We start from the raw sequence: 27,671 nt of genomic DNA, 5'->3' as shown, positions 1-27,671 counted from the left end.
AGATTCCACTTAGAACGGAAGCCGCATCACTTTCGACCATTAACTTATATTTCAAAAACCAGCTTGACTCCCTAAACATCCTCATGCTTAATAGCAAGGAATTCTATTATAGCAATGTCCTCTTCACCAACACGAGCAGAAAAAGAGTGGAGCTGGTGACCGAGTTCATCCCTAAACAGCCCCCCAATTCCCCCAACTTCCTCTCGGCAGACCACGCTCCATCAACATTCAATTTAATCCACCCCGAAGATGGAGGACACCAAGAAATACAAACAGGAGAAGGGATTTGACGTACAATACATGCGTCCACTCGAGCGATATCTGCAATAAATTCATCCAACGACACCTTTGTAGCAGGGAATTTGGCCTTAAACCACCACCAAGCAACTCTGTACAGAATGAGAAGCAAAAGCTGAAGAAAATTGGACCTCTTATTATTGAAAATAATCTCATTGCGAAACAGCCACAATGACCACCCTAGTGATTAGAAAAGAAAAGGGTAAAGTATAGTAATGGTCACTGAACATTTCTGAAGCTTGCATTTAGGTCCCCCAACTTTAAAAACTTGCAATACAGTCCCCCAACATTTATTCCGTTTGCAATATGGTCCCCCAACTTAAACCACCGTTAGAAATTAGGGTAAATTATATAAAAGGTTATTGAACTTTTCAGACACTTGAATTTAGGTCTCCCAACTTTTAAAACTTGCAAAACAGTCCTCAATTTCATTCTAAACCCCAATTTCCAAAGTAATTCAATTTCATTCTAAACCCTAAATTCCAAAATAATTCAATTAAATTCAATTATGTCAGATTTATTATTATTTAATTTCATCTTATTTAATGTGATACGTATTTTTTATATAAATATAATAGTATAATTCTTATCTGTTGAAGAAATTTTTTAATTAAAAAAAGTAGTTAGGATATAGAAGAGGTTGAAAATAATTCGAATTTTAAATTTATAAAATGTTATTTTTGACGTATAAATAAAAGTGTAAACTACTAGGTTGACAACTTAACTATCTAGCCCTTTTTACTTTTGTCATCGATCTTTTAAATTTATCAATCATACAACATAATTATTTAACTGTTTCAACTAAGCCACTAGTCGTTACCAATTGATACAAATGACGAAGTGGCAGTTAAAGGAATTGACATTATATACATTCAGTCTTTATTATTTATATAATCAATTTGGTCCTAAATTAAATAGAATTTAATAAATTAATCATTTAATTAGGATCTGACATGTGTTAGCACATGATCATGACACGTGTCATTGGTGACACATGTCACCACCTAATTATTTATATATGCTATCAATTTGGTCATAAATTAAATAAAATTTAATAAATTAATCATTTAACCAGGATCTGACATGTGTTAACACATGATCATGATATATGTTATTGGTGACACATGTCATCACCTAATTAGAAGAAAATTAAGTTACAAAGAAGTAAAATTTGGGTCTTGGGCAAACTCAAACCTGAGTCACGCAAATAAAAGATACAGGGTGGAGCCACTAAGCTAACACCATCGTTTGTGTTAAGAGATATACAATAATACATATACTAATAGTATGACCAATGCCAGAAAAAAAAAAAGAATATAATGGAAAATGGAAATAATGAGATTTGAACTTCGGCAAAAAATTTGAAAGCAATAAATGATGGGAAAATATTATATTTTTTACAATAAAAAATATTATATTTGATAAATTGTTTGATAGATTTAATATATTTTTTAAATATTAGTTGATACAATATTTTAAAAGAATAAATTTAAGATTTATATATTTTTAAACTAAATTTAATAATTATATTTTTCATATTTATAATTCATGATTATATATATAATCTTAAGTTGAGTATTTCTAATATAATTAATAATTTTAATTTCTTATTAAAAATAAAATATTCAAAAAATATAAATGATTCATACATTAATATATGAATATATTTTTTTATTTATACATCTAAATATAAATATACATTTATATAAATATATTTTTATTCGTATATTGAAATATTTTGATTAAAATATAAACATATTTTAAATACTAGTTTATACAAGAAAAATAAAATATATAAAAAATATAAATGATTCATACATTTAAATATAAATTGAATCATTTATATTTTTCTATACATCTATATTTAATAAGAAAATAAAATTATTGGGGGACTGTTTTGCAAGTTTTAAAAGTTGGGGACCTAAATTCAAGTGGCTGAAAAGTTCAATGACCGTTTATATAATTTACCCTAATTTTCTAACAGTGATTTAAGTTAGGGGACCATATTGCAAACGGAATAAATGTTGGGGGACTGTATTGTAAGTTTTAAAAGTTGGGGTACCTAAATGCAAGCTTCAGAAATGTTCAGTGACCATTACTATACTTTACCCAAAAGAAAATTAGACGAAAAAATAAGAGAATAAAATCAAAGAGAGAAAAGAAGAGATTCAATCAAAGCATGGCTTTCTCTTCCTCTAGTACATAGTTTTATATAATTACAGTGTACCATAGTTACCCTAAATCTGACCGTCCTTGTTGTACTGAGTATAATAACCTGCACAAATAAGCAAATTGGTTCCTATCCTTAGTGGGCTGTAGAACGTGTCAAGTCCATTCCCAATTCTAAATCCCTAACCCTTTCTCTGGTTTCTCCAATTTTTCTTGCTCGGAGTCTTATCTCTTCTCCTCTGTGCATGACAGATTGCCAACGACAACAATCTCCAAATAGTGCTCTTCTTATCTTTACCTCTCAATTCGAACCAGGCTTCAAAGAACAACTTAGGCTCACGATTGAACCTCCATAAACCAATAAAATGCATCCATACCTTCCGCGAGACTGAGCAAGAGAAAAAAGATGTTGTGTCGATTTAGGTTCCAACGAACAGAAGCAACATTTAACGTCTAAAATCGAAGCGACCCCCCTTTTTAATAAATCCACTTTGACCGGCAAACGACGATGCATCACTGCCCAAATAAACGTTTCCACACGAGGAGGTGTCAACCCCGTCCACACAAAATCCTCCCAATTAATGTTTGGGTGACTATCCGACCTAGAGCGGTAAATGAGACGAGACAGATTGCGAGTTACTCGAGATCGACTCTATCAAAGCTCGATAAATATTCGGATCGAATGGACTCGACTCGAGCTCGACTCGAATTCTTAACGAGCCGAAACGAACTACTCGATATTCGACTCGAAAAACTAGTGAGCAGCTCGAAAAAATGTTATATTATAATTTTAGATTTTTTAAAATTACATTATAAAAAAATTAAAAATAAATTATTGATAATTATAAAATTTTAAAAATATATTAAAAATTTTATAATACAACTACCCTCAAATTTTAATTTTTTAATTAAGCAGCCTAAGTCCAATCGTTACATTGTATATTATAAAAAAAATAAAAGTCCATTTAATTAAGCACATGTTAGATTACCGCCTAAACTTAAACCTTAAACTTAAACCCTAAACTCTAAACCATAAACCATAAATCATAAACCCTAAACCCTAAACCATAAATCATAAACCCTAAACCCTAAACCCTAAAATCTAAGTCATAAACTCTAAACCCTAAACTCTTGATCTGATTATGTGATAGGGGTTAAGTTATGCATATGAAGGTAACATACAAATTATGCAAAATGAAATTAACAAGGATTTATATGTAAATAAACTAATAAATCACACTTGGTCAAATCAATCAATAGGTTCATTATCAAAACAAACGGTGATCAACACATAAAATAAAAATAAATTAACCCGAATCATAAAAACGTAAACCTTGATTAATGACGAAATCAGAAGATTACAAATATAACAGGTCCTAAAATGCTAATACTCTATTTCTAAAACACGGGCTACCACCTAGTCCTCGAAGCGCTGCCGTTTTGATACTGCTTAAAACTACGTCGGGTTATTGAAACTGAGATGAAGTTGAAACACAACATGCTTTATCACTGCTCCAAGATCTTCATTTGTCTCCCCACGCACATAAACAATCCACTTATGTGACTGCGAACTAATTGAAGGAGATATCTATTTAGTATTGTTCAATCACAAAACAAGGGGATACGTATATCATGGAAAAACATACTTACTCACTAGCCTTTCGACCAAGATAAAAAGCAATAGTTCCATAAGCAATTGGAACACAAAGCTTAATATCTTTAACTCTCCTGTTTGTACCCTATAAATGATCAGGACATAAATTAAATAATGTCATTATAATGGAAAGATGGCGTTTCAACTAAAAGGGGAAACCCTTCCAAGCACTAAACAAAATTCAACATTTCCCAGTTCTTGTTTTCAAATGTTAATAGCATAATTATGCCTCAGCTCTAATTAGGAATAGAAAATTTTAGTTCTTATGAACCCAAAAATCCTTCACAAAAAGGAATGAAGCATTAAACAATTGCTACAACGTCTCTGGTATTATGCAAATGGAATAATCTTACGAAAAAAATCGAAGAACCTAGAAAAATCAAAACGTTGTTTTAGTAGGAATGCAGATAAATGCGACCAAAAGCAATTGAAGAAGCTAAAAGAGAGGACCTTTTTGTCGCTATCGTCGGTAGTTTTGATTAGTTTGATGATGCGCTATGGCTTAGAAGCAGAGCCGCCATCCTCAACTTGGGCTTCGGTAGCCGCGTGAGGCATTTCAGTAGACAGTTAAAGTGGGATCAAAACCAGAAGCCAAAGAAGGTTTTCACCTTCAATTCTTGTATAATAATATAGGGGTTTTTTTTGATTAATTTTGAGTGGATAATAAGAGGGGTTTTTTTTGGTGAGGGGGAAACTGGATGAAAAAGAAGCAATCGAGTGAGATTTTTCAGCCCCACCAGTGTTCAGGGTGGAGAATCGTGGTGAAACAGAAATATCGAGAAGAAAGAGGAGGGAGTGGAAACTGGACTCAATAAATAAGAGGCAACTATGAGCGTTAAAATGTACTTGCCTGTCGAGCTTGAACCGAGCTCAAAATCGAGCTTCAATCGAGCTTGAGTCTCGAGCTTCAATCGAGCTCTTGATATTTTTTGAGTTCGAGCCTTTTTGAGTTCGAGTCAAGTTTTAATATTATGTTTCGAGTTCGAGCTGAGCTTACTTTTAAAGTTTTAGAGTTCGAGTCGAGCTCAACAATACTCGAGCTCGACTCAGCTCGTTTACACCCCTAAATTGCCGACCTGAACGCCACCATCGCCGTTTTTTACGGAAAAGGCACCATCATTCGACCCTTCCCATTCTAAACCCTATCTAAACCCGAACCCATAAAATTGGATATTATATTTAAAAATTCGGCCCGCTGATTCCGTTACCAATCAAACAAACTTCTAAGTCGGATTTTCCATAACCAAAATTGTCCAGACTTGCAGCCAAACTTAGATATTGTTCCTGTTTTGTCGATCGCCAAAGCATAAATACGGGGAAAACGTCGGTTCAGAGGTAAGTTTTCCACCCAAGTGTCGGACCAAAACTGAATATTGGCTCCATCACCAACTTGAAGCTTTATCTTATTTCTGAAGCATGTCCCGATGGAATCCGGATTAAAAAGCAATTTGATGATACCGCTCCATACCCAAGGGCACATCTTCGAGGATATGGACGTCGAGGGGTATAAATTCGGGCCATATTTATTTTTACAGACTAGAACCTGTTTCCATTGCTCATCACTTTTAACCACATGCTCTACAAATTGTTGGCATAATTAAAAATATTTTAAGTTGTTGATATTAAGCGTAAAAGTGGTTTGTCCTAAGAATATATAATGGAAATAAAAAAATCACAGAAAGTGGGGTTTGGGCTTAGCTTCCTAAGATTCTTTCATTTTTCCAGAAATTGGTTTTACATCATACAATAAAAACAAGGTTAGTTTTGTTTATCAAATTCCTACAATTATCTTCTTCTGCAGCACATAAACATCAACATATGGGAGTTGTAGTGTACCAACTAGTTAAAGTTTACAAAACCCTCGACTTAGCTCCGATGTGGAGGAATTAGATCAAGTACAAATACAACTTTTTCAACACCCCAGATCAAGCAAATCAAGTCATGCCCATCAATTTTATGTGATAATTCTTCTCCAGCAATTCATCCTGATCCTGCATCTACATCAAGTAAAAGTTTGATTTAGTTCATAGGCAACCAGGCACATGATAATCACTCCATCCTCATGGCTCGTGAAACTACATGCAATTCAAATCCAACCATCGGGGAGCAAGATAGTACTAGCTCTTTACATTACTCGCAAAGAAAAATGCAGGATGCATAGGACTCCGGAGCATCTCCGGCTATGATATAGCACAATGACTAACACAACCCCGTAAATGGCCCGCACCAATAGTTCCCATACCTTTAAAGCAAAATAGTTTCAGATGTTCAACAATGTCAGGAGAGGAGCCTCATGTCACTTCTCGGTTTTTTACATTGGGAGAGCCCAAGATATTAGCTGCTGCTTTTCCAAGGTTACCCTTTGCATTTACACCAACCGGGCCGACAAAGTGCTTCCCACTGGGCGCATCACTAACTAAGATTGATTTCTTTATCTGCCAACAAGAAACAGGCACCAGAAAGTTCAATGGAAAAGCTTAACAAAATGTCAAGGGCATAGAATCTCTCCCTTCACACACATACATATGTATAAATACAAAAGACAAATACATATTAGTTTATAATTGCGATGAAATGAGAAATAGGCACTTACAGCTGCTAGCCGCTCTTTGTGAACCTCATTCGTAAGCTGCAAAAAACAAAACAAGTATAAAACCATAAAGCAGTAAGAGCAAATTTGATTCCCTTCGTAAACAATTGTGCATCGAACATCAATTTTATAGATAAAAGAGAATAATGTACCGGTTTTCTATAAGTCTTAATCTCATCACCGATAAATCCGGGTAGAGTCATATTCCAGTTTCTTTCTGTACCAAGCCATAAAACAATAAAAGTTGAAGTACTAGATACTCAAGGCGAAAAACAAACCAAAGTAGAAAATTTTACAAAATGACTGACCAAGATGTAGCAGAATGTCTTTTGCTTCCAATGTATCTGATTTTCTATGCTTAGCCAGTGAGCAGCCAAATGTTGTGATCTGTTGAATAAAAAAATGGAAAGAATAGGAAAACGAATTGGATTATGGTCATATCATGGGAAAGGTTAGAGAGTGAAGCAGAAATTGCAATATTAAGTTCGCCAAAACCCACGTAAAATGCAGTGAGACAAAAACCAAGGAAACAACAGAGGAAAAAGGAAAATCAAAACACCCTAATTAAATAGAGCAAATAGAGTATAAAACTTCTCATACAACATAGTTTTGCTCTCCATACGAAGCTCAGGTCCCATTTCAGATATGCAATGGGACTCATTGTTCTTAAGATTTTGAAGACAGTACAAAGAATTCAACCAAATCTAAGTTTAAACTCAATTAGTTGATCCACCATGTTGGTTGGTATGATAAACAGTAAAAGACATGAAGAAAAAAATTTAGGTTGAGTTTGCATTTTTCTTTCAAGGAAAAAATCAAAAGGCATAATGATAAATTTCGCCCACAATGTTTACATTTTTTGTCATTTTGGCCTTTTTAGCTAAATTTGGCCTTCAAAGTTTCAAAAAGAGAGAAATTTGGCTTTAAACCCTTCAAAAAAAGTCGATTTGCTGTTTTTTAAATGTAAATACCGACTAAAACATTAAATTTTAACATCATTGACATGGAATCCCAGTCCATGTATACTTCATTGACTTTTTTTAATCTTTTAATATTCTTTTTATAAAATTTTGAGTATTTTATATAATTTTAATTATAAGTTGACGTGGCATATAAGCCAGTTCTATGTCAGTATGAAGTACATGTGGACTACCACATGTACTACCATTTCAAAATTTAATGTTTTAGTCAACATTTTAATAAACATGATCTTAAAAACGTCCTAGTTGAAGAGTCCTTGTGTATCTTGAGATCTGCCCAACCCCAAGTATACACACACAAATAAAAAATAAAAATTGTTCTTTGAATAAAAAGTTCCAACTCACAGAATCCACAAAGTCTTCTGCAATATCCACAAGAATATCTTCAACTTCAGGATCCAACTTCTCAGATGGATCTATCTGCATAGAAATAAAACAAGTTATATTTTTAAGATAGAGAAGCATGGAAATCCATGGCTCTGTAGTCAGCATTTGAGAAAATGAAATGCTAAAGACCTGCCACACAGAGAGCATTCAATGATGCCAAAAAAAAATGATATTCTGAAACATAAATGTTTTTTTTTTTTGAACATCCCTGAATCACTAAGATGATCACAAATTTGTATATTGGTCCTCCATAGAGAAAAATTAATACTATACAAATGTTGAAATGGTATAATACAAAATCCCATTACTATAAACCAAATATATGAAGGGCATTTAGAGCAATTAATGAGTATAACACAACAGATTTAAGGACATTGTTCCGTACCTCTAACCTTCTATATACAGTACACGTACATTTTTAGTGACATTTAATCACTTCTTTATATGTTATCAGATGCTAGATTTTTTTTTTCATTTTTACAATGCAATGTTTTGGATGATAATCGAATAAGTTGCCAAGATCTTAAGATCCTGAAATGTAATCTAAGAATCCAAAATGCAGAGCTAGGTCCAGAATTCCAGATAGTTCACCTGATTAACTAGATCATGAATGCTTCTTTTGCTAAGAATCTTGCCACCAGACTCGTCACTTTCTGTAAGAGCCGCTTTATTTTGGTTCACCAACTGCACCGTGCTTGATTGTACCATTGCAAGAGAAAAAGGCTTTTGATTTATAGAACCCTGGGCTCTCGAAGCTTGTTGGTGGGGTAAAGATTGAAGGGCCCTTGATGTAGGTGACATTTGTTGCCTGAAATGCTCCTGCGGTTGAAGCGATGTAGGTTGTGATAATTGTGGAGATGATACATGCTTTTGTTGCGGAACTGTTGACAAGGAATGATGTTGCTGAGCAATATGTGACCTTTGCTGCAAGGATGGTGAATTAATCTGTGGTCTATACGAAGGAGGTGGCAGAGGAGGTTTCCCTTGTGATCCCGATGGTAGCCACGGCTGATTAGGGACTTGTGTAGTTTGTGATGTACTTGGTGTTGAAGAACCAACAGCTGGCACTCTCATAGGACCATGCCCTTGGAAATTCTACAAAATGTTAAGAGATATAAATCAGTCACAAGCAAGTACACTCAGCATTCATAATACAAAAGATAATAATTCGTGAAATGGCAGATTTTAGCACTTTAGCCATCTTTACAAAATACTAAAACAGATTATTCAACCAGCCACTAGGATATTCAAGCACAGATTAAAAAAGAAACACAATTTCCTAAATTCAGCTGAGATGTTTTAGGCGTTTGTTAACATTCTAAAACATTTTTAAGTCTTGGAATATGCTGAAGCTGTTATCTATCGCTACCAATGCCATTTTATAGCAATTTAAAAAGAAACAAGATTTTTACAAAACCAACTAGTAAGTAAAGAACATATGTAATCTTTTGACAGGGTTACTAACTTGGGCAGTAGGGGATTGGCTATTTGACGAAGAAGGTGGTCTAAGAGATGATTGTAGAGGCCTTTGTTGATGCTGAGCAGAAATTCCAGGTGGCCTCATTTGAGAATGTGATCCAATTCCCATTACTTGCATTGGCGGCCTTGACTGTTAAGAAAATCGAATCAAGAACAAAAATTTAACATCAAAAACTTCAAACTTGTAATTAGAAAGAAAACAAAAGCTTACAAGCGCGTACCCGGGAAACATTGGAACTGGAAGCTCCGGTGAAGGAATGGCCAAAGGAACCTGAAAACGGAGCTGGTTGCGAAGGAGATGGAGGAGAAGGGCTAGAATAGGAAAGAGTTGGCGTGGAGGTCGATGTGACCGAGGGAGAAGAAGAAGATGATGAATTGGTGAGCTGGGAAAGCTGCTGTTGCCAGGAACGTGAGAATGCGGCGGCAGGTCGGGGCTGAGGAGTGGGGAGTGTTGGCTTCGGCTGAGGTGGCTGTTGGGGTTTCGGGTTTAGGTTAGGGCTGGGAAGCGTTGAGGGTGTTGTGGAGGGAGGGGGTTGGCTTGGCTGTTGTTGAAATTGTGGCGTTTGCGGTTGCTCCGGCTTCGGCGGCAGTGGTGGTTGTGGTTGCTGTTGAGACGGGTCAGTAGAAGAAGTGGTGGCAGGGGCAGTGGAAGGAGGTGGCTGTTGGTCCATGTGGAGCGGAGGAGGGAAAGCAAAGGTTGACAAAGTTAGTGATGATGGCTTGTGGAATCGAGTCGAGACATGTTTTTTTCTTGGTGATTTTTAATTTGGCAACTACCAAAATATTATTTTTGTTCAATTTTGATAATTAATTTTTTAAAAAAACTAATATTTTAATTAATTGTTGAGACATTAAATTTTATTGATTTGATTTTTGATAATATGATATGTCAATAAAAAGAGTTAATATTTTCATTTTTGAATTTTAGATAAAAATTAATATAATTTTTAAATTTTTAAATAAAATATCAATTTAATTTTTAAATCTAACTATAATCTCATGCAGTCGACTGCAACTCATCATCGTTGTCGATTACTGTTAGTTATCGTCATCAACAATCGTTGAGATCTAAATTTTCAGTTCATTCCTTTTTGACATCTTAAATGTAAATTTAATATTTATTTCATTAAAAAATATTTCAAATTTTATACATCTAATATACTACCTTTGATTTACCTTAAAAGTTAAATCATGATTCTTTTTATATTTCATATGCTTATTTATAGTGATATTTGTGTTTCATTTTGCAATAGCTGATTGATTTAAGAGAGCAAGTTTCATTTGTCATATTTCATTGGTTTAATTTTAAAGAAAATTAAAAAAACGTTTTAGATTAGATTTGCAGTGTTCGAGATGTTTTTTTAATAAAATTGATATTGAATTCGAGTTTAAAATGTCAAAAAGAAATTAATTGAAATTTTGAAGTTCATCGATGATTGATGAAGGTGGTCGGTGACGGTGGTGAGCAATGATCGATGACAGAGATTTTGATCAAATTCAAATGTTAAATTGATATTTTATCTGAAGTTTAATGATCAAATTCATACGTAATGTAATTTATAATATTTTATAACTTTTTAAATTTTTAATAAGTTTTTTATAAAAAAAATATATTAAATTAAAAAATTGTCAAAAACCTAGAAAATGTTAAAAAATCTCAATATATACACATATTAGATTAAAAAATTGAGATTTTTTTTAATTTTAACCCCTTTTTTAATTTTAAATATTTTATGAAATTTAATATATTATTATCTTATGTGACATATCTAACGTTTTAAATTAACAATATAGCGGAAATTATTTTAGTAACATAGTAGATGATTTAAAAGTCTAAAATTAAATTGAATTAACAATATCATTTAAGTATCAAATTGATAATAAGATCACAATTTTATAATTGAGAATATTATTTAATTCTTGAATTTATTTAAAAAATCAAAATTTGAGAGGAAATGCAAAAATAATCAATCTTTAATGCTATAGATGAAACTTGGGGGTGTGATCAGGGATGGATCAATGAGCGGATGAGAGAATCACTCCTTGGAAATTTAAAATTATCATATATTTTAGATTATATATATATATATATATTGAAAATTTGTTTTTCCTCCTAGAGTTTTTGAAGATCATCCCTTTCTAAAATTTTAAAAGTTCATCATTCTAATATAAAATTATGCGACCGTCCTGTGATCGATACATCAGTTGAATGACTAATATGAATCGAATAGGTGTCCCAAGAAAATGAAAAAGGGAATTTTTTTTGCTCCCACTTGAGGGAAATTCACCATGTTTAACTTAGCCAAATTAGGAACTTGGTCTGAATTTGTTTATAACTTTGAAATGACCTGTGTGCTTTAGGACTCGTGCTGCACTCCCTGCCTCATTTATGGTGGAGTCCTCTTTATGCTTCTCTCCCAAAAGAATATCTCTAAAACTGGTAAAATTTCGTATTAAATTGTGCATCTATAATTTTTTTGGAAAGGTTCTATAAAATGAATAAAAAAAGATTACAACTTGCACACTGAAGAAAACTTGCCAAGATTGTTTATAATCCAATCGTGTTGAATGAACATCATGAAAAAAGCCATCCAATGAAGAACCAATTCCAGGGTCCCCCAACTGAGAAATAATCATATAACTAACACAGCAGGATCTTGAATTGCAAAAAACAAAGCTGTTTCCACTTATTTCTTCCTTTATTTCCCATATATTATAAAGCTTTATACTCTTCAATATCTGATCTAAAGCCTATCTCGACATGACAGACATCTAGAGAACTTATATACAGTCTTTCAGATGAGTTTCTCGAACTCTAGAGAACAATATTTCTTTTTACAACTTACGTCGCTTACTGGATTTTCTAGAAGAGTTTCAAATGCTATAAAAAGGGTTTATTTTCTTACTTACATCACATCCTTCAACATTATCATATAGAAGAATCCCACCTCCAGTGTCACTGAACTTTCTCTTGCCCCTCTTTTCGATGTCATCAAGAACTGGAGAACCTCTCGTTGTTGGAAGAGTTATAGGAGATGTTCTTGATTCTTTCATTCCTAGCATTAGAATGTCAGTCGCTTTCAACAACAATCAAGTCTTTAATGGCCAAGAGTTTTACCCCTCAACTGTTGCTACCAAACCTAGGGTTCAGATTCATGGTGGTGATTTGAGAACTTTCTTCACTCTGGTCAGTTTCTTCTTCTTCTTCATAAGTTCTTTGTTCTCTTTCTGTTTCCCCTTTTAGAATGAAAACCTTGGTGAGCTGGTGTCTATTTTGTTGCAGGTCATGACCGATCCAGATGTCCCTGGACCTAGTGATCCTTATTTAAGGGAGCACCTTCACTGGTATAGAAATTTTAAAGCTCTTAACAATATACATATATAGTCTAGTGTTGATCACCCTACAACCCTACATTTAATTAACAAATTACCTCATATATATGGTAGAACTATTTTATACATGTTATACATGAGTAACTTCAATTCATTTCAAGATTTTCAAATATTTGAGAAGTCTATAACAATCATGTCCTATCCTTTTTACAAATCTTTCTGATACTTCGAGAATAATGAAAAGTGTAAGTAACCTCCAGTACAAATGTGAGCAAGGGACGTATAGTTTTATATTAGGAGTGTAAACTTAAGAAATTATATTAGAAATTTAGGCGTTTTAAATTATCCCAAATTAGATTATTAATAGAAATACAAAGAAAACACATAAATTAAATGAGAATTTAAAATTTTCAAAAGATACAACCGCACATCAACACCCGTCGATCATCCCTGCATGCAAGTCCATAAAAGAGTTCACTGTTGAGATATAGTATAGCTTAATGTAAATTGGGAGAGGTTACCAAAGTGGCTAAATCCATTATTTTTTTTCCAACTCTCTTCCACGATCACGTTCTCAGGCTTGTGGGGACGCAAACTAGTATTGAAAAGCAAAGCTTTGATATATTATATAATAATTAAAACAACAACCATAATCTTATTGTCATGTCATATCTTTAATATTCTAATCAGTTACTACTATTTAAGAGTTGAAATCTCAATGGTTTAAAGGACAATTTTTATCCCTAAAAGTCTTGGTTTAAGAATAACTCTTACAGAAATATTTGAGTATTTATTATTAAATTGTTAAGTTTTTTCAACAGACACTGTATTGTAATCCTATGAGACTAACAAAAAAAAAAGAGTTGAGACAAAATTAATGTTCATTACTTCTTCAACTCTGTAATAATCAAGTCTGCATGTGTGATAAGATAAGGAAGTGTTAGTTATTAGCAAAGAAACAAACAGATAAAGTAGAAAATAAGAGCACTTGAAAACCTGGCAAAATAGAGAAAGAGCTGACGGATTCATTTGATTTGGACCATTTAACAGGATTGTGAATGACATTCCAGGCACAACAGATGCTATGTTTGGTAGGTTTGTCAGTGTAATTAAGTACCTCTTGGAATATTTATGAGTGATATAAGACAAAAAAGATACTGATCTCTTTTCTTTTTGGTCATTGGGGAATTATATCAAACAGGAAGGGAAGTTGTAGGGTATGAGATTCCAAGGCCAGATATAGGAATCCACAGGTTTGTCTTCGTTCTATTCAAGCAGAAACGTCGACTGATAATCAGGTCGCCTTCTTCAAGAGATTATTTTAGCACCCGGGATTTTGCTGCTGAGAACGATCTTGGACTCCCTGTTGCCGCTGTTTATTTCAATGCACGAAGAGAAACTGCTGCAAGAAGACGCTAATGAAACCTTCAGAACTCAATGAAAAACAAAAAAAGGTTCAATTTCAATTGAAGAAAAAACAAAACTTGGTGTTTAATGCAAAATTTTGGGGTTGTTCTAAAAATGTAGGCTTGCAATACCACTACTCTAAATAACTTGTTGCAGAGCTTCTCTTGGAAACTCCACCATGTGTTCAAAAACTTAGTTATAAGCTTTGCTTTTTGTCAGTGTACATTCTCAACAGCAGAATCATTGAGTCAATTGTGCTCTTGTAAGAATATAGGGTAAACTACGAGTTTAGTACCTAAAGTTTTAAATTTTTCAAAATCATATCTAATATTTAGTTTTTGTTTCATTTTATTACCCATCGTTAAAAACTTAATGCGTTTAATACCTTAACTATCAGTTTTGGTCTGCTTTAGTACCTAAACTTTTAATTTTTTTCAATACTCAACATTAAGTTTTTAACGGGATACTAAAATGAAACAAAAATTAAATATTAGATATGGTTTTGAAATTTTTTAAAAGTTTAGTCACTAAGATAAATCGAACTGATAGTTTAAGTACTAAATATATAATATACCTAAAAATACATTTTTATCTATTTTCCCCCTTTTCAGTTGAGCAAATTAAATTTTTAAATAAAGGATCTTGTTTAACTAAACTAAGAAGAAAGAAAATGCTACAATTGTGGAGACAAAATTCTAAATCTCTTCTATGTTTATTGTAGACATTCATTTTCGTTGGATAATTTAATTATTATTATTATTATTATATAATTATAATTTTAAATTATAATTTTAATCTTTAATTTTTTAATTTTTTTTATTAATATTATTTTATAGGATTTTTTTACAAGCCCAAATCGAGCCCCAATTACAAAGCCAACCGACCCAAGCAGAAACCCAAACCTGAGCCCAAACAGATCTAAGCCCAGACCCAATTACAAAACCCTAATGGCCCATTATATTACAACTTAGGCTAACCCTAATTTTAGGGTTAGCCATCTACCATCGTTGCCACCCAGAAGAGGAAAAGCCCACCGCCGCCGAAGAGCCCAACCGAGAAACAAGCCGCACTGATCGTCGGAGTCACCAAGCCGAGACGGGTCAGATTGTAACGAAATCTGAGGCATTTAATGTCTTACCTACCGATCAAGGCAGCCATACCTCTCTGCCACACAGGTTTATCATCAACAACCATCAACAGTAGATGTCATAAGATATTTTATTTATTTTAATCTCTGTAAATCTGGGTATAAAACCCGAATCTTTTGTAAGAAAAAGGGGACCCTTTGTCTATTTTCGAAAGCAATACAAGCAAGTTTAAGGTATTTTTTTCTTCATGTTTTCAGTTTCGAAATAAAAAAATAAAAAACTAAGCTTTCTTAAGTGAAAAGTGAAGATGAGAGTAGATCTAGAGTTACATGAGAGAGGGGAGTCGAACCGAAGGGCCGATTCGTTTTTACGGCGGCCGGAACGGGGGAGAGCCGAAACATTAGAGAGTTTTAGGGGGCATGTAGAGGTTGCATTTAGGGATTTTAACCCTAGCTCTACGTCTAGGAGTATAAATCTGAGCGTTTAGGGACTTTTGGGCTTCGTTTGGGAGCTCCAACCACCGTGTGTGGTGGCTGGAATGGCGGATGGCGAGGCGGTGAGGCTTCGGCGGAGATAGGCTGGATGAGAGAGGGAGAGAGAGTTTGAGAGTTTTTTTTTCTGTTTTTTTCAAATAGGTGAAAAATAAAGAAAAAATAGAGAAATATCTTTTATAAATGAGTTTATGGGTTATTCACGCTTAGGTCCCCTATCTTTAGCGTGTTTTTGTACTTTGGTCACCTGCGAGTAGAGCTGGGTATATGGACTAAGGCCCGCAGGCTACCCGTATAACCCGCGGCCCGTGCAGGCTTCGGGCATCAAAAAATAAAGCTCGTTTAAATTGCGAGCTTATTAGTCCGGACCGTTAAACCCGTGGGTTTAATGGGCCCGTGGATAGCCCGTTTAATTTAATTATTTTTTCAATTTATTTTATGTTTTACGAAAGACAATTCACGTTTAGCCTAATTCACGTTTATCCTAATTCACGTTTTATGTGCATTTTAGCCATAGCCCAATTTACATTTTATGTGCACTGAAGTCTGAAGCTCAATTCACGTTTTAATTTGATAAAAGAATGATGTTAACAGCCTAGTTGAATTATAGGCCGAGGGTGAAGTCTGGTTTCGTCGTTTCTGAAACTCAAATCATGCAAAGATCTTAAAATTGAATATGAGAAACGACAGTGAAAATGATTTATTTTTTCTAATTTCTTTTGCAATATGAGTTGGGATATAAAACATGAAAAAGTAAGGAAAATTGAATAAAACTTTGCACAAGATCCAGAAAGCAACTGCACAAAAGACAGCAGTGAAATTAAGACTTTTAGAGGAAATCCAGGCAGGAAAAACAAGATGGCAACAACACGTGAAATAAGTGAAGAAGAAGAGATCGTATGAAATCGTGAACGTTTATGAAAGACAAAACTTGTGTGTTCTTGAGTTTTTGTTATTTGTTTGTTAATTGTTATGCTTATGGTGCTTGTGTGTGTTCTTGATTTTTTTATATTGATTTTTTATTGCATTTAAAATTGTTGTTATTTAACGGGCCACGGGTAAGCCTGTTAGCCCACGGGTTAAATGGTACGGGCCGCGGGCCTTAGAATTCAAGACCGTTTATGATTACAGGCTTTTTAAACCGCTCCGTTTAAGCACGCACCGTCAAAACCCGCGGAATAAACGGGCGGGTAGCCCGTATACCCAGCTCTACCTGCGAGGACCAAATCTGTTATTTCCTCTTTTCCACTCATGCTATGTATTGATTGATATATTCACTTTTAGGTCCCCTAGTTTTAACGTGTTTTTGCACTTTGGTCATATGAGAGGATCAAATCTGTTATTTACCCTTTTTTTACTCATGCTATATATTGGTTGGTATAATCGCGTCTAAATCCCCTAGTCTAATTGTGTTTTTATATTATGGTCACTAGGTGTATCATTTTGTTTATTTTTTTATTTTGACGTCCATGTTTTACTTTGTTTTAATTTAGTCGTTACACTGCCTTGCTTGTTTATTTAAAATTAGTCACTGTTTTTTACATTATTTTATTTTTGCCACTGTTTGGGTTCTGTTTGTTATATTATTATGATTTAGGTACGATATTTTCAATTTATACATTTTAGTCACCGATTGATTATGATTTGGCTATTGTCTTTATTTTTATTTCATTTTGGTCACTTATGCACTTTATTTTATTTTAAGTTTTGATATGATGATTTATTTGTTTACATTCTAGTCATATTTGCATTTAGTTTTATTTTAATTTTGCATGTTACTTTTATATTATTTTATTTTAGTCACTAATTAGTTCTGTTATCTCTATTTTAAATTAATTTGCATGGTACCCTCATACGCATTTCTTGACTCGAATCAAAATAATTTGACTAAAGGTAATATTCGTTCATTTTAAGATTATCGTAAAGTGAATGTCTTAACATATAAGAAAGTTACTTTCAATAATTTTAAAACAAAAGTTTATCCTATTAAGTGAGACAAATTAAATTGATTCCATTTTAAAATTTGGGGATTGAGAAAAAGATCATGTTCTTTTAATTAAGTGCATCGAGAAAGGACAGTTAGATCGAATCTAAGGTGTAACCCCCCAGACCGATGCGGGTAACCCGATCTGATCCGGGAAGTCACATTAGGGCCACCAGAGCGACCCACTGTAAAAATAGCGAAAAATTTAAAACTTTTTATCACAACATGTAAATTATAAAATCATTAATCGGTATGTAAAATTAAAACAGATTTTCAGACTCATATATAAAACAAAATACAATTACATGCCCCCTAATCACATGTACCGTACTCTGCAAACAACGCCGGAAGAACTCCCTTACTGATGTCAATATCTGCACTGATACAATTCTTTTAACCTGCAATGTTGAGTAATAGAGTGAGCTTCGGAAAGCTCAGTAATACGGAACTACCAGATGATGCTGAAGAACTTGCAGATACAGATAAACATACATTTCCTTATTGGTTCAGATATCTACAGATTTTTAGGCAGAGCTGAGGTCCATTGATATCGCAGGTAGTAACATATAGTATTCATTTCAGATGGAAATATTTCGAATGTCTAGGTTCAGGAGATCAGAATAGGTTTTCTAGTATGTTCTCATAAAACCAGTAAAAAGATAAAGATCTTTATTTTAAAACATATATATATATATATACACCCCCATCCTTTCACAATCTGTTTGTGTAGGTTCCCCGGAACCATACACCCCGCACAACCAGTGAGGCCCTGAGCACACAGCCGAGAAGCCTGCAGATAATCTTCCTCCAACAATAAACCCCCCAGACAAAACATTTCTCCGTCGATAAATGGAGATATCATAAATCAAAACGGAATTCAGAACATATATCAAAACAGAATCCAGATAAGAAATCAGAACAGAATTCAGGTCATGTATCAGAACATAATTCAAGTCAGAAATTAGATAAAATATTTATATGATTAGGGAACACACCAGAGTTTACAGATATTATTCAGAGTTACAAGATAATCTTATCAGGAAGAGAAATACGGATATTCAGTATACTGATAAAATACCGGAAGTTAGAAATACTATTGGAAAAGTTCATTAACTGACGAAATCATCAGTTATTCAGAATGTGAATTATCAGGATCATATCTTATTCGGACAGTTTTCAGAAGTTGTACATAATCAGAAGGGTATTCAGAATCCTTTACATCCATGTCAATTGATCGGATAATCGAACAACTTGAGAACGAAAATTCAAAATCTTAACAATCTATGTCGACTGGTCAATTCATTTTCCTTCCAAGGTATTTACTCTTTAATACCATAAATTCTTGTCTATAGATCATCTTCAGAATATCGCTGAATAGATCTTCCAATGGTCTTTATTTCATTTCCAAGCTTCCACGATATCATGAAATACTAACATGCTTGATTTGTAGTTCATGTTCCATAAGGATAATACATCTTATAAACTCGTAAGAATTTCCAGACTTATCCAATTCACTTACTTAATCCTCAGTCATTGAGGTTACCTAGTTCATTTAGCAGTCATGTCCATTCCAGTTACTTCGGGATTTTCCAAAGTAATTCAAACGTTACTAAATTTCATATACATTTTGTACTTCCGTTCCATTCAATTTGGTTTTCGTGGTTGATTTGTCGAATAAACATCCAATTCTTAGTACTGAATGCAATCTAGACTTGAGCTGAGCTGAATACTTCCAAAATTTATCATCGAGCCAAACTTGAGAAGACGAACACGTATTCCAGTAATATCTATGCCATTCAGGTATTGACATAGCTTTAGGGTTGATATACTCACTTAAATTATATTCCATTACTTTTAAAGGTAGTCCAATACCTATGCTTATTTGGATTCCTTAACTAATCCAGGACATTTACTTAGTTTAGGCCATAAGGTTATTTTGGTAATTTTGGTATTCAGTTTTATTCCATTCGTTTTAGAGCTTGAGGATATCCAACTATTCCTGAGCTTGGTGATATTCTTGAGTCATTTCCATTACAGGGGTATTTTGGTCATTTTACAGATTCAGTATATTTTAATCCTTTTCTTCCATCCGATCTTACTATTAAATTCAATCTTATCATTTATTTCAGTCATTTCGAACAATTCTGACAGCATAATACCCCCAATAAATTATTCTTCAGGTATTTACTCATTACTCGAATATTTTCGGGCCAAGTGCCTTTTCAGATTTTACAAACGGAATATCATGAATTTTTTTGTACAAAGACAAGATCTTAACAATTAAATTTGTACTTAATCGAGTTAAGTACAAATCCTCAAAGTACTTTCTTATTCAGAGTAAACTCATACTATTTTCCCTCTCAAGGGCATTTTCGTAATTTCTTAACCAGATAATTTCGATATTAGCTCTTAACGAAAATAATTATAATTTTAAGATCCTATGGTTAATTGCTTTCCCAAATATTCTCTAATCTTGAAATGATTCCTTAACAAACTTCTAGCATCTTACTCAAACCCTCATGGGGTTAAAAACCGGTTATCCGTATTTCCTAAGCAAAACTAACATTTCTTATGCACATCAGTAATTTTTACCGGATCAAATTGTCTTTTCAGAGTTATTAACCAACTTTTAGGGATAATTCTTGTCATCTTACAATATAAGGGTATTTTCATAATTTTACCCAACCAGAGTATTCTCATAATTTCTCATCTGAGTATCTTTAATATTTAACCTTTGATGATATAACATATAAGTTACAAATCCAGGGTTGATTTCTTTAACACTAATCACAAACTTGTAATTTAATTCTAACAATTTCTCAATCTCTTATATTAGTCATTCGATCCGTATTCAGTTACAGAATTTCTACCACATTCATATCGAGTGTATAAATTATTCAATTCCAAAAAAATGACCAACATTATCTTATTCATGCATTTACCAATATCAACATGTTCCATAAAGCATAAAGAGGTAGTAAAGTATTAGCTCGATTTCTATGCCATACTGATCGACCATATAAATTCCATTCGAACGCCTTTGATCTTTAATTCAACTTCCAATATTTCCTCGAATCCATATCAATAGAAATTACATAAAAAAAACGGAGCTTAATTATGAAAAATGGATAGAATCGGATGATAAATCAGTGAAAAATAGCTTACCGGGTTCGAATTTGGTGAAACGGACTTCGGATTCAGATTCAGGACGTCGAAAGCATAAAATATGACTTTTCAAAAATTTGGAATTTTCGGTCAAAATCAAAGTCAACGGGTTTGACTGGCAATTTCGAGGTCTTCGGGTCTGAATTTCAAAAAACGGACTGCGGAATCGGATTTGAAACGTCGAAAAATGTCAGGATAGGTATACTCGTCAAAGTCAAAGGTCGTTTAATTCCCGGTCAAAGAAAGTCAAAGTTTTGGTCAACTAGAATCAACAGTCAACGATCAACGGGTCGGGTCAGGTCAGAACCGGTCAAAACAGTTTTAAAACCTGTCAAACCGGTTTTTTTGAACCATCCCCACGCGCAGTGGGGGCGCGTGGAACCTCTTCCGGTAGCCTATAAATCACAAAAAAATTCCTAAAAATTATTTTAAGCGATTTCAAGGCACTTATAAAGCTCGGTTCACAATTTTGAACGGCGGAGAGCTCGATTTCAACAAACTAAAAACTTTGACCGCTTTACCTCCTCATGCGCCGCCGTCGACGGAGACCAAGGATGACACTGGCGAACTCGGAACGATGTAAGGAACATGATGGTGCGGGAGGTGTCGTAAACGGATCATCGGATCGTCGTGAATCGACGAAAAACCAACTGAAATCGAGTTATTACCGATGATACTTCTGACTGAAATTAACGACGAACGGCGACGATTCACAACGAAAGGTTTAAGGGGTTTTGTTCCTTGGTCGACAACGAACACGATGGTAGTTTCGGCTCGTCGATCGGAGGTCGGACGACGAGTAGATCGGAGATGCAAGTTGTTAACCGAGAGAGGAATTATGAGCATTTTTTGTAGAAAATGCACGGGAAATGGGGTTTATATTAACTCCTAAATAAAAATGGTTAAATCATGAGTTTAGCCATTGAATTTCCTATATTTCTTAAAACGGTCTGCCAACTTTAAAATTTTACAGTTTAATCTACCGTTTCTTTCAAAAATACCAATTAAATCCACCACTTTATAATTTCTTAGTTTTAGCTCCTAAATTGGGGTGTTACATAAGGTCTCTTCTTAATGTATTTAAATAATTGAACATCCTTATTCTCATTAAAGGTTGGTAAAATAAATAATTAATTTTACTTGCTTGATGTATGTTTTTAATTTTTAATTTTATTTTTGCATGTATTTTTAATGGGATTTCAAAATAAATAACATTTGAATTAATATTGAGTTTTGGGATGAAATTGTAACATTTCTTTATTTCGATTAGAGTAATAAATGACTGCTTTAAGGCATGAGAGGTCATTTCTTCTCGATTGGAAATAATTAAATATTACCGTTTTCCGTCTTAAAATTCAAAGAATATGTTTTGAAAAGAAGCCTTCATTTATTTTGTTTTATTTCATTGTTATTTCTGCACTTAAATTTTAAATTAATAATGAACTTTAGGATGTAATTGTAATATTTCTTTATTTCAACTGGAGTAAGAATCGACTGATTTAAGGCATGAGAGGTCGATTCTTCTTGATAGGAAATAATTAAATATTATGTTGTTTCATCCTAAAATTCAAAGAATATTATTTGTATGGGATCTTAAATTAAATTAAATTTTAACTCGTAAATTTCATTGCAAAGACAACTAATTAATCGACTAGGTACCGATTTAGGGCGTTGTGGGGGTGCTAATCCTTCCCCATGCGTAATTGACTCCCGAACTCAAATTTTGGTAACGCGGACCGTAAATTTGGTGTTTTAATTAAAATTAATATTTTATTAAAATGACAAATACGTTTTCGGGTGCCCAATTACACCTAATCAAGTAACTCAGATTGGATTCGACGATCTCCAACTATCATACCAACGAATAGTAAAAGCTCAGATGACCACTAGCTCAAGTAAATCTTCTACTGAATGGAGACAGGAAGTGGCGAGTTTAAAGAGAGAAGTTGGGGAAAGCTGCGAAGAGCTCAAGCAGAGTAGACATCTGTTGAAGCTACTTTCAAGAGAAATGAGTGCATTAGAGAAACAACTACAAGAAAGTCGAGCCCAAAATGAGAAATTGAAGGGTAGGGACTTGAGGTTAGAGACATCTTTGTGACTTTACCGAAGTCGAGAAGGCAGTTCAAACCATACAAAAGTTGAAAACTTGAGGAAGCGTGTGAATGAACTTGAAGCTATGGTTCAAGATTTTCAGAGAATGGCAAGTGCACTGCCGATAGTCCCCTATGAAGGAGTTATACAGTGGCGTCATCATTGAGAATAGGCTCAATTGAGAGTTAAACAAAGGGATAACCTTATCGCAAGCTACCTGGAACATGCTCAAGGAGTGGGTCAGTACTTGGTTGACTTATCACATGAAGCTGCTACTGTAAGTGAATGATTAGAACCCAAGACTGAAGAAGCTCAAAGGATTTTGGATTTACTTGGGCATATGCAACAATTAAGGGAGATAGCTCAGATCTATTTTTGATATGTTTAAGCCTTGTAACCAAACTTCATTTCTAATATAAAAAAGTTGTTCTAAGGAATCGTTCCAGAATCAACACCTTGCATTTTTTCATCTACATTGCATTTACTTTTCGCATTGTATTTTTGTAACATCCCAAAATTCAGGGTCAGTGACTAAATTATAAATTTTGAAAACTATGTGCTTGATTTCGAAATAAGTTAAAAGTTCATGGATTTAATAGTAAAGCTGGAAAGTAACAAGGGTATTATGGTCTTTTATAAGAGAATATTTTTATTCTCTCTTTTTAAGGAATATAAAAACGTGGGAAATGAGGAAATCTATCTAGAGCCTTCTTCTCCAGCTTCTTCTTCTCCCTGTAAGCCTCAGTTAAAGGTGAGTTTAATTTCAGTTGCTTAATTCTTGGATTTATAAGTTGATTTTGATTCTTTGAGTATTATATAGCTTAAGGAAAGCTTATATAAGCTTTAAACATCAAGAATAGGAATTAAAAAGGAAATTATATGAAGGGTGTAGAAATGAACTTTTGTTATAGAAAGGTTTTTGAAGTACTAAAGATGGATTTGAATTGTCAAGTGTCTAATTAAGAAGTTAGAAGCAATATAATTGAATTTGGAACATGTTGAAAATTTAGTGTAATTCTTGAATTACATATGGAGAATAAGATTTTGATGTTAAAGAGGTAATTAATGAATAGAAATGAGTTTGAATATGAGTATGTAAGTTAAGAATAAGAAAGGGGATGATATATGAAGTTATTAAGCTGAAAAGAGTGGATTTTCGGACATAAAAATGAATTTTGGGCTATGTGCATCGATACACATTCAATGTGTACCGATGCATCAAGGGTATTTCCAGAAATTGTTCAGTGTGTATCGATACACCCATTAAAAAGGGAAACATCGAATGCAGTTAGTGCATCGATGCATAAGGAGTGCATCGATGCACCCCCTTAAAATGAAAACATCGAAGGTGATTTGTGTATCGATGCATGGATAGTGCATCGATGCACATGTTAAAGAATGCATCGATGCACTGTAGAATGTATCGATGCACTTCAAGGGGAAATTGAAATAGACATTTCTTTTGGTCTATGAAATGATAGATTAGAGTATATCAATGAGATACTGATATTATCAATGTATGATTATGTAGATATCGAACATGAACAAGTTTCGGAATGATTATCGAGTTAAGATTCGATCGAAAGAGAGGAAATCATAAAAGTGGATTGGAACTTAGTGAAGCCAAGGTGAATGCATCTTATTTGTATAAGATTATATGGAAATTGGACTTGTGATAAGTCTATTTCCTATAGTAATAGCTCATTAAGTCTTGATTATAAGTATGTTAACAATATGATGTGTATGTATATTTGATTATATGAATTGATATGTTTTTGTATGTGCTATGTGGTTCATGTAAAAACACTATTAAGTGTTAATGAGAGAAGATAAAATAAGTTATGAAATTATATAAATATAGAAGATAAGTCAAGAGATGTATGGAAATGGAAATAGATGTTTATGAAGAGTCATAGGAGAACAAATATAAGTCATATGATAATGAAATATAAGACTATGTGAATACATGGTTATGAGATAAAATATATAATAATAGGAAAATATGATGAAAGTGAGTTCATGAGAAGTGATAGGAACTAGGTAAACATGGGTAACAGTATATGCATAATGGAAACATGAGTTGGACAAGTACATAGTGGTATGATCCATTATGAGAATTAGTATAATAGAGCTTTTTGATTTAATGAGAGTTAAGGGAACTAAATAAGATTGAATTATAGAATGAAATAGGAATAGTATATCAATTAGGAAACTTGAATATAAAGGGATGATACGAATATGTAAGATAAGTTATATGTTAAATATCTATGGAGCTATATAAAAAGATTATAATGAATATATGAAATTGAATTAAGTAAGTAGATTAAATTAATACATAAATAAAAATATTATTAAATGATATATGTTTAGAAATACGACATAATTTATATAATCTAAGGGAATACAAAGAAATGGAGTATAAGGTAGATGATATGATATAAGTTATTATATACATATATGATATATGTTATCAAGTAATATGAAAGGACTCTAAAAATTGATATAAGCTATGTGAAAGTGTTCTAGGTGTTTCTATGTGTTATATGAAGTATATGTGATCATATGTGAACAATATATGATATGTATGTTTACATGAATACATGAGAAATGATCTAAGCTATATGATATGATATATGTGATTATATGCACTTTGGATATATGTTATATTACATGGATCTATGTGACTACGTGAGAAAGTATATAAGCTATGTGACATGTAAATGTGAATCATATGAAAATGTTCTACGCGTAAGTGAACTATGTGTATATATGAATATGTGAAATGACATAAATGACAATGCCCATGTTATGTGTCTTGAGAGCTAGAGGTATAGTTGGCATGCCAAGAGTCGAGGGTCTACGCGATCCTTTGGGAGATATATATATTCCTTGGAACATGTGTGATGTCTTTTGAGACACATACTTGATCCTTTGTATATGTATATGATTCTTAAGGAATTTTCTACGTGGTCCTTAGGGACATTTTATATGGCACTTCGATGCAATTCTACGCGGCACTTCGGTGCAATTCTTCGTGGCACTTCGTTGCATTTATACAGCTGTGGTGACAGCATTAGTGCACAATCTCTATAGACTCACATATCCATAGTTCTCACATGTGTACATGGTCTAATAAATAACAACAAACATATAATACATGTAACTTGTATGCTTTTGTGCTATGAATGATATTATATGATTTATATGATGATATGTGGATTGTATGATTAAATGAGTCAAATGTTGGTTAAAAGGCTAGGTATAAGAGGATATGTATTAAGTGATATAAACGATAACAATATTGATAACGAAATAAGGCTAATGATAGAAATGATGGGTGATGAGTATATGTGTGTGTATATGTTCTTACATGTAATGATATATTCCATAGATGTTATAGGGATTTGTTACATGAATAAGGGTATGAGTGATAGCAGTAATTGGTCATACATTATTACAAGCTATAGTTTATATTATATGCTTATTTGCCTCACTAAGTCATAGACTTAGCGTATGATTGTTTCACACATAGGTTACAGAAGTGAGAAGAGTAAAGAGCAAAGTGGAGCAAGACATGTCAGTTACTTCTTATCGAAGATCAGATCAGAAAAGATGTCTTGAATTAGATGTATTTTGTACATTGAAAATAGTTGGCATGTAATTAATGTTTTGAATTGTATATGCTCTAATCGGTTTTGCAAAAATATTTAAGCTCTGAATAGTTCTGGAAATCTTTTGAATAAGTTACATGTATAAAAGTTTTAAATTACTCACTATTTTATACAAGTAAATATTTTAAAAAGTCAATATAACACCTCAGACTCGGATCCGAGTCGGGTACGGGTTAGGGGTGTTACATTTAATGGTATCAGAGCTAAGGTTTAGCCGATTTTAGGCTTAAACCGAAGTTAAATGAGGTTTAAAAATGTGTATATGCCAACTAAAAGTAAAAATTTCTGATATGATAGTGTAAGGAGTATGATGTCTTGCTAATAGAATAAGATTTGTATGATATAGTAAAAATTGATTATAAAAATTGTCGAAGTAAATCGACAACTGACAAATCTGATGGTGATAGCAATTCACCTGCCATGTCCAGGCAGGATGAAGAGCGGAAACCTCAGAAAGTGTCTTATAAGATTAAAGGTAGATTTCAGAATGTTGAAATCATATCTGAATAATGATAGAAAGTTTTTCACTGTTTTGAATCGGAAAAGTGATATGGAGTAGTTTTATTATTTCATGGATAAAATAGAATATGGTGAACAAGTGTCACCATAAGAGCGTTAAAAGATCAAATGATGTAGTGAGAATTGGTAGAAGAGTTCAAGAATAAGTGTATCAGTTATAAGCGTATAAGATACAGAAAGCCAGAGTTTATGAGTTGAAACAAAGAATAATATTGTACATAAGACAAAGTGTGGATATGATAAGAGATTGTATTTTAGAAGGAAAAAGTTTGCGTTAGCTAACAAGAATATGTGATGGGAATGTACTGGAAGTATAAGATTATAATATATTTTAAGGATATGATAACCAAATATGAAATGGATCTG

At 33.2% G+C, this 27,671-nt stretch overlaps 2 protein-coding genes and 1 long non-coding RNA gene across 3 annotated transcripts; 1 reads left to right on the top strand and 2 right to left on the bottom strand.

Moving 5' to 3' along the window:
* Positions 1 to 3,951: 3,951 nt before the first annotated feature.
* On the bottom strand, positions 3,952 to 4,883 carry LOC120188092. Its single transcript, XR_005522385.1, has 3 exons — positions 4,571 to 4,883; positions 4,117 to 4,205; positions 3,952 to 4,037 (listed from the first exon to the last, which is right to left on the bottom strand). It is a non-coding gene; the product is annotated as an uncharacterized LOC120188092 (long non-coding RNA).
* Positions 4,884 to 5,888: 1,005 nt separating this feature from the next.
* On the bottom strand, positions 5,889 to 10,268 carry LOC120188113 (transcription initiation factor TFIID subunit 12-like). Its single transcript, XM_039191629.1, has 9 exons — positions 9,778 to 10,268; positions 9,543 to 9,686; positions 8,669 to 9,172; positions 8,036 to 8,110; positions 7,019 to 7,097; positions 6,863 to 6,927; positions 6,714 to 6,749; positions 6,363 to 6,555; positions 5,889 to 6,117 (listed from the first exon to the last, which is right to left on the bottom strand). Exons 1-8 carry the CDS (start codon positions 10,225 to 10,227, stop codon positions 6,412 to 6,414), a joined length of 1,497 nt encoding a protein of 498 aa, XP_039047560.1. The 5' UTR covers positions 10,228 to 10,268; the 3' UTR covers positions 5,889 to 6,117; positions 6,363 to 6,411.
* Positions 10,269 to 12,539: 2,271 nt separating this feature from the next.
* On the top strand, positions 12,540 to 14,342 carry LOC120188087 (protein SELF-PRUNING-like). Its single transcript, XM_039191617.1, has 4 exons — positions 12,540 to 12,743; positions 12,840 to 12,901; positions 13,940 to 13,980; positions 14,091 to 14,342. The coding sequence occupies exons 1-4, from the start codon at positions 12,543 to 12,545 to the stop codon at positions 14,306 to 14,308; spliced, it is 522 nt and encodes a 173-aa protein (XP_039047548.1). The 5' UTR covers positions 12,540 to 12,542; the 3' UTR covers positions 14,309 to 14,342.
* Positions 14,343 to 27,671: the final 13,329 nt, after the last annotated feature.

Source organism: Hibiscus syriacus, unplaced genomic scaffold (assembly GCF_006381635.1).
Source record: "Hibiscus syriacus cultivar Baekdansim isolate YM2019G1 unplaced genomic scaffold, ASM638163v2 tig00116938_pilon, whole genome shotgun sequence".
In the NCBI taxonomy this organism is placed as follows: Eukaryota; Viridiplantae; Streptophyta; class Magnoliopsida; order Malvales; family Malvaceae; genus Hibiscus; species Hibiscus syriacus.
This window is presented reverse-complemented; position numbering and strand designations above follow the sequence as displayed.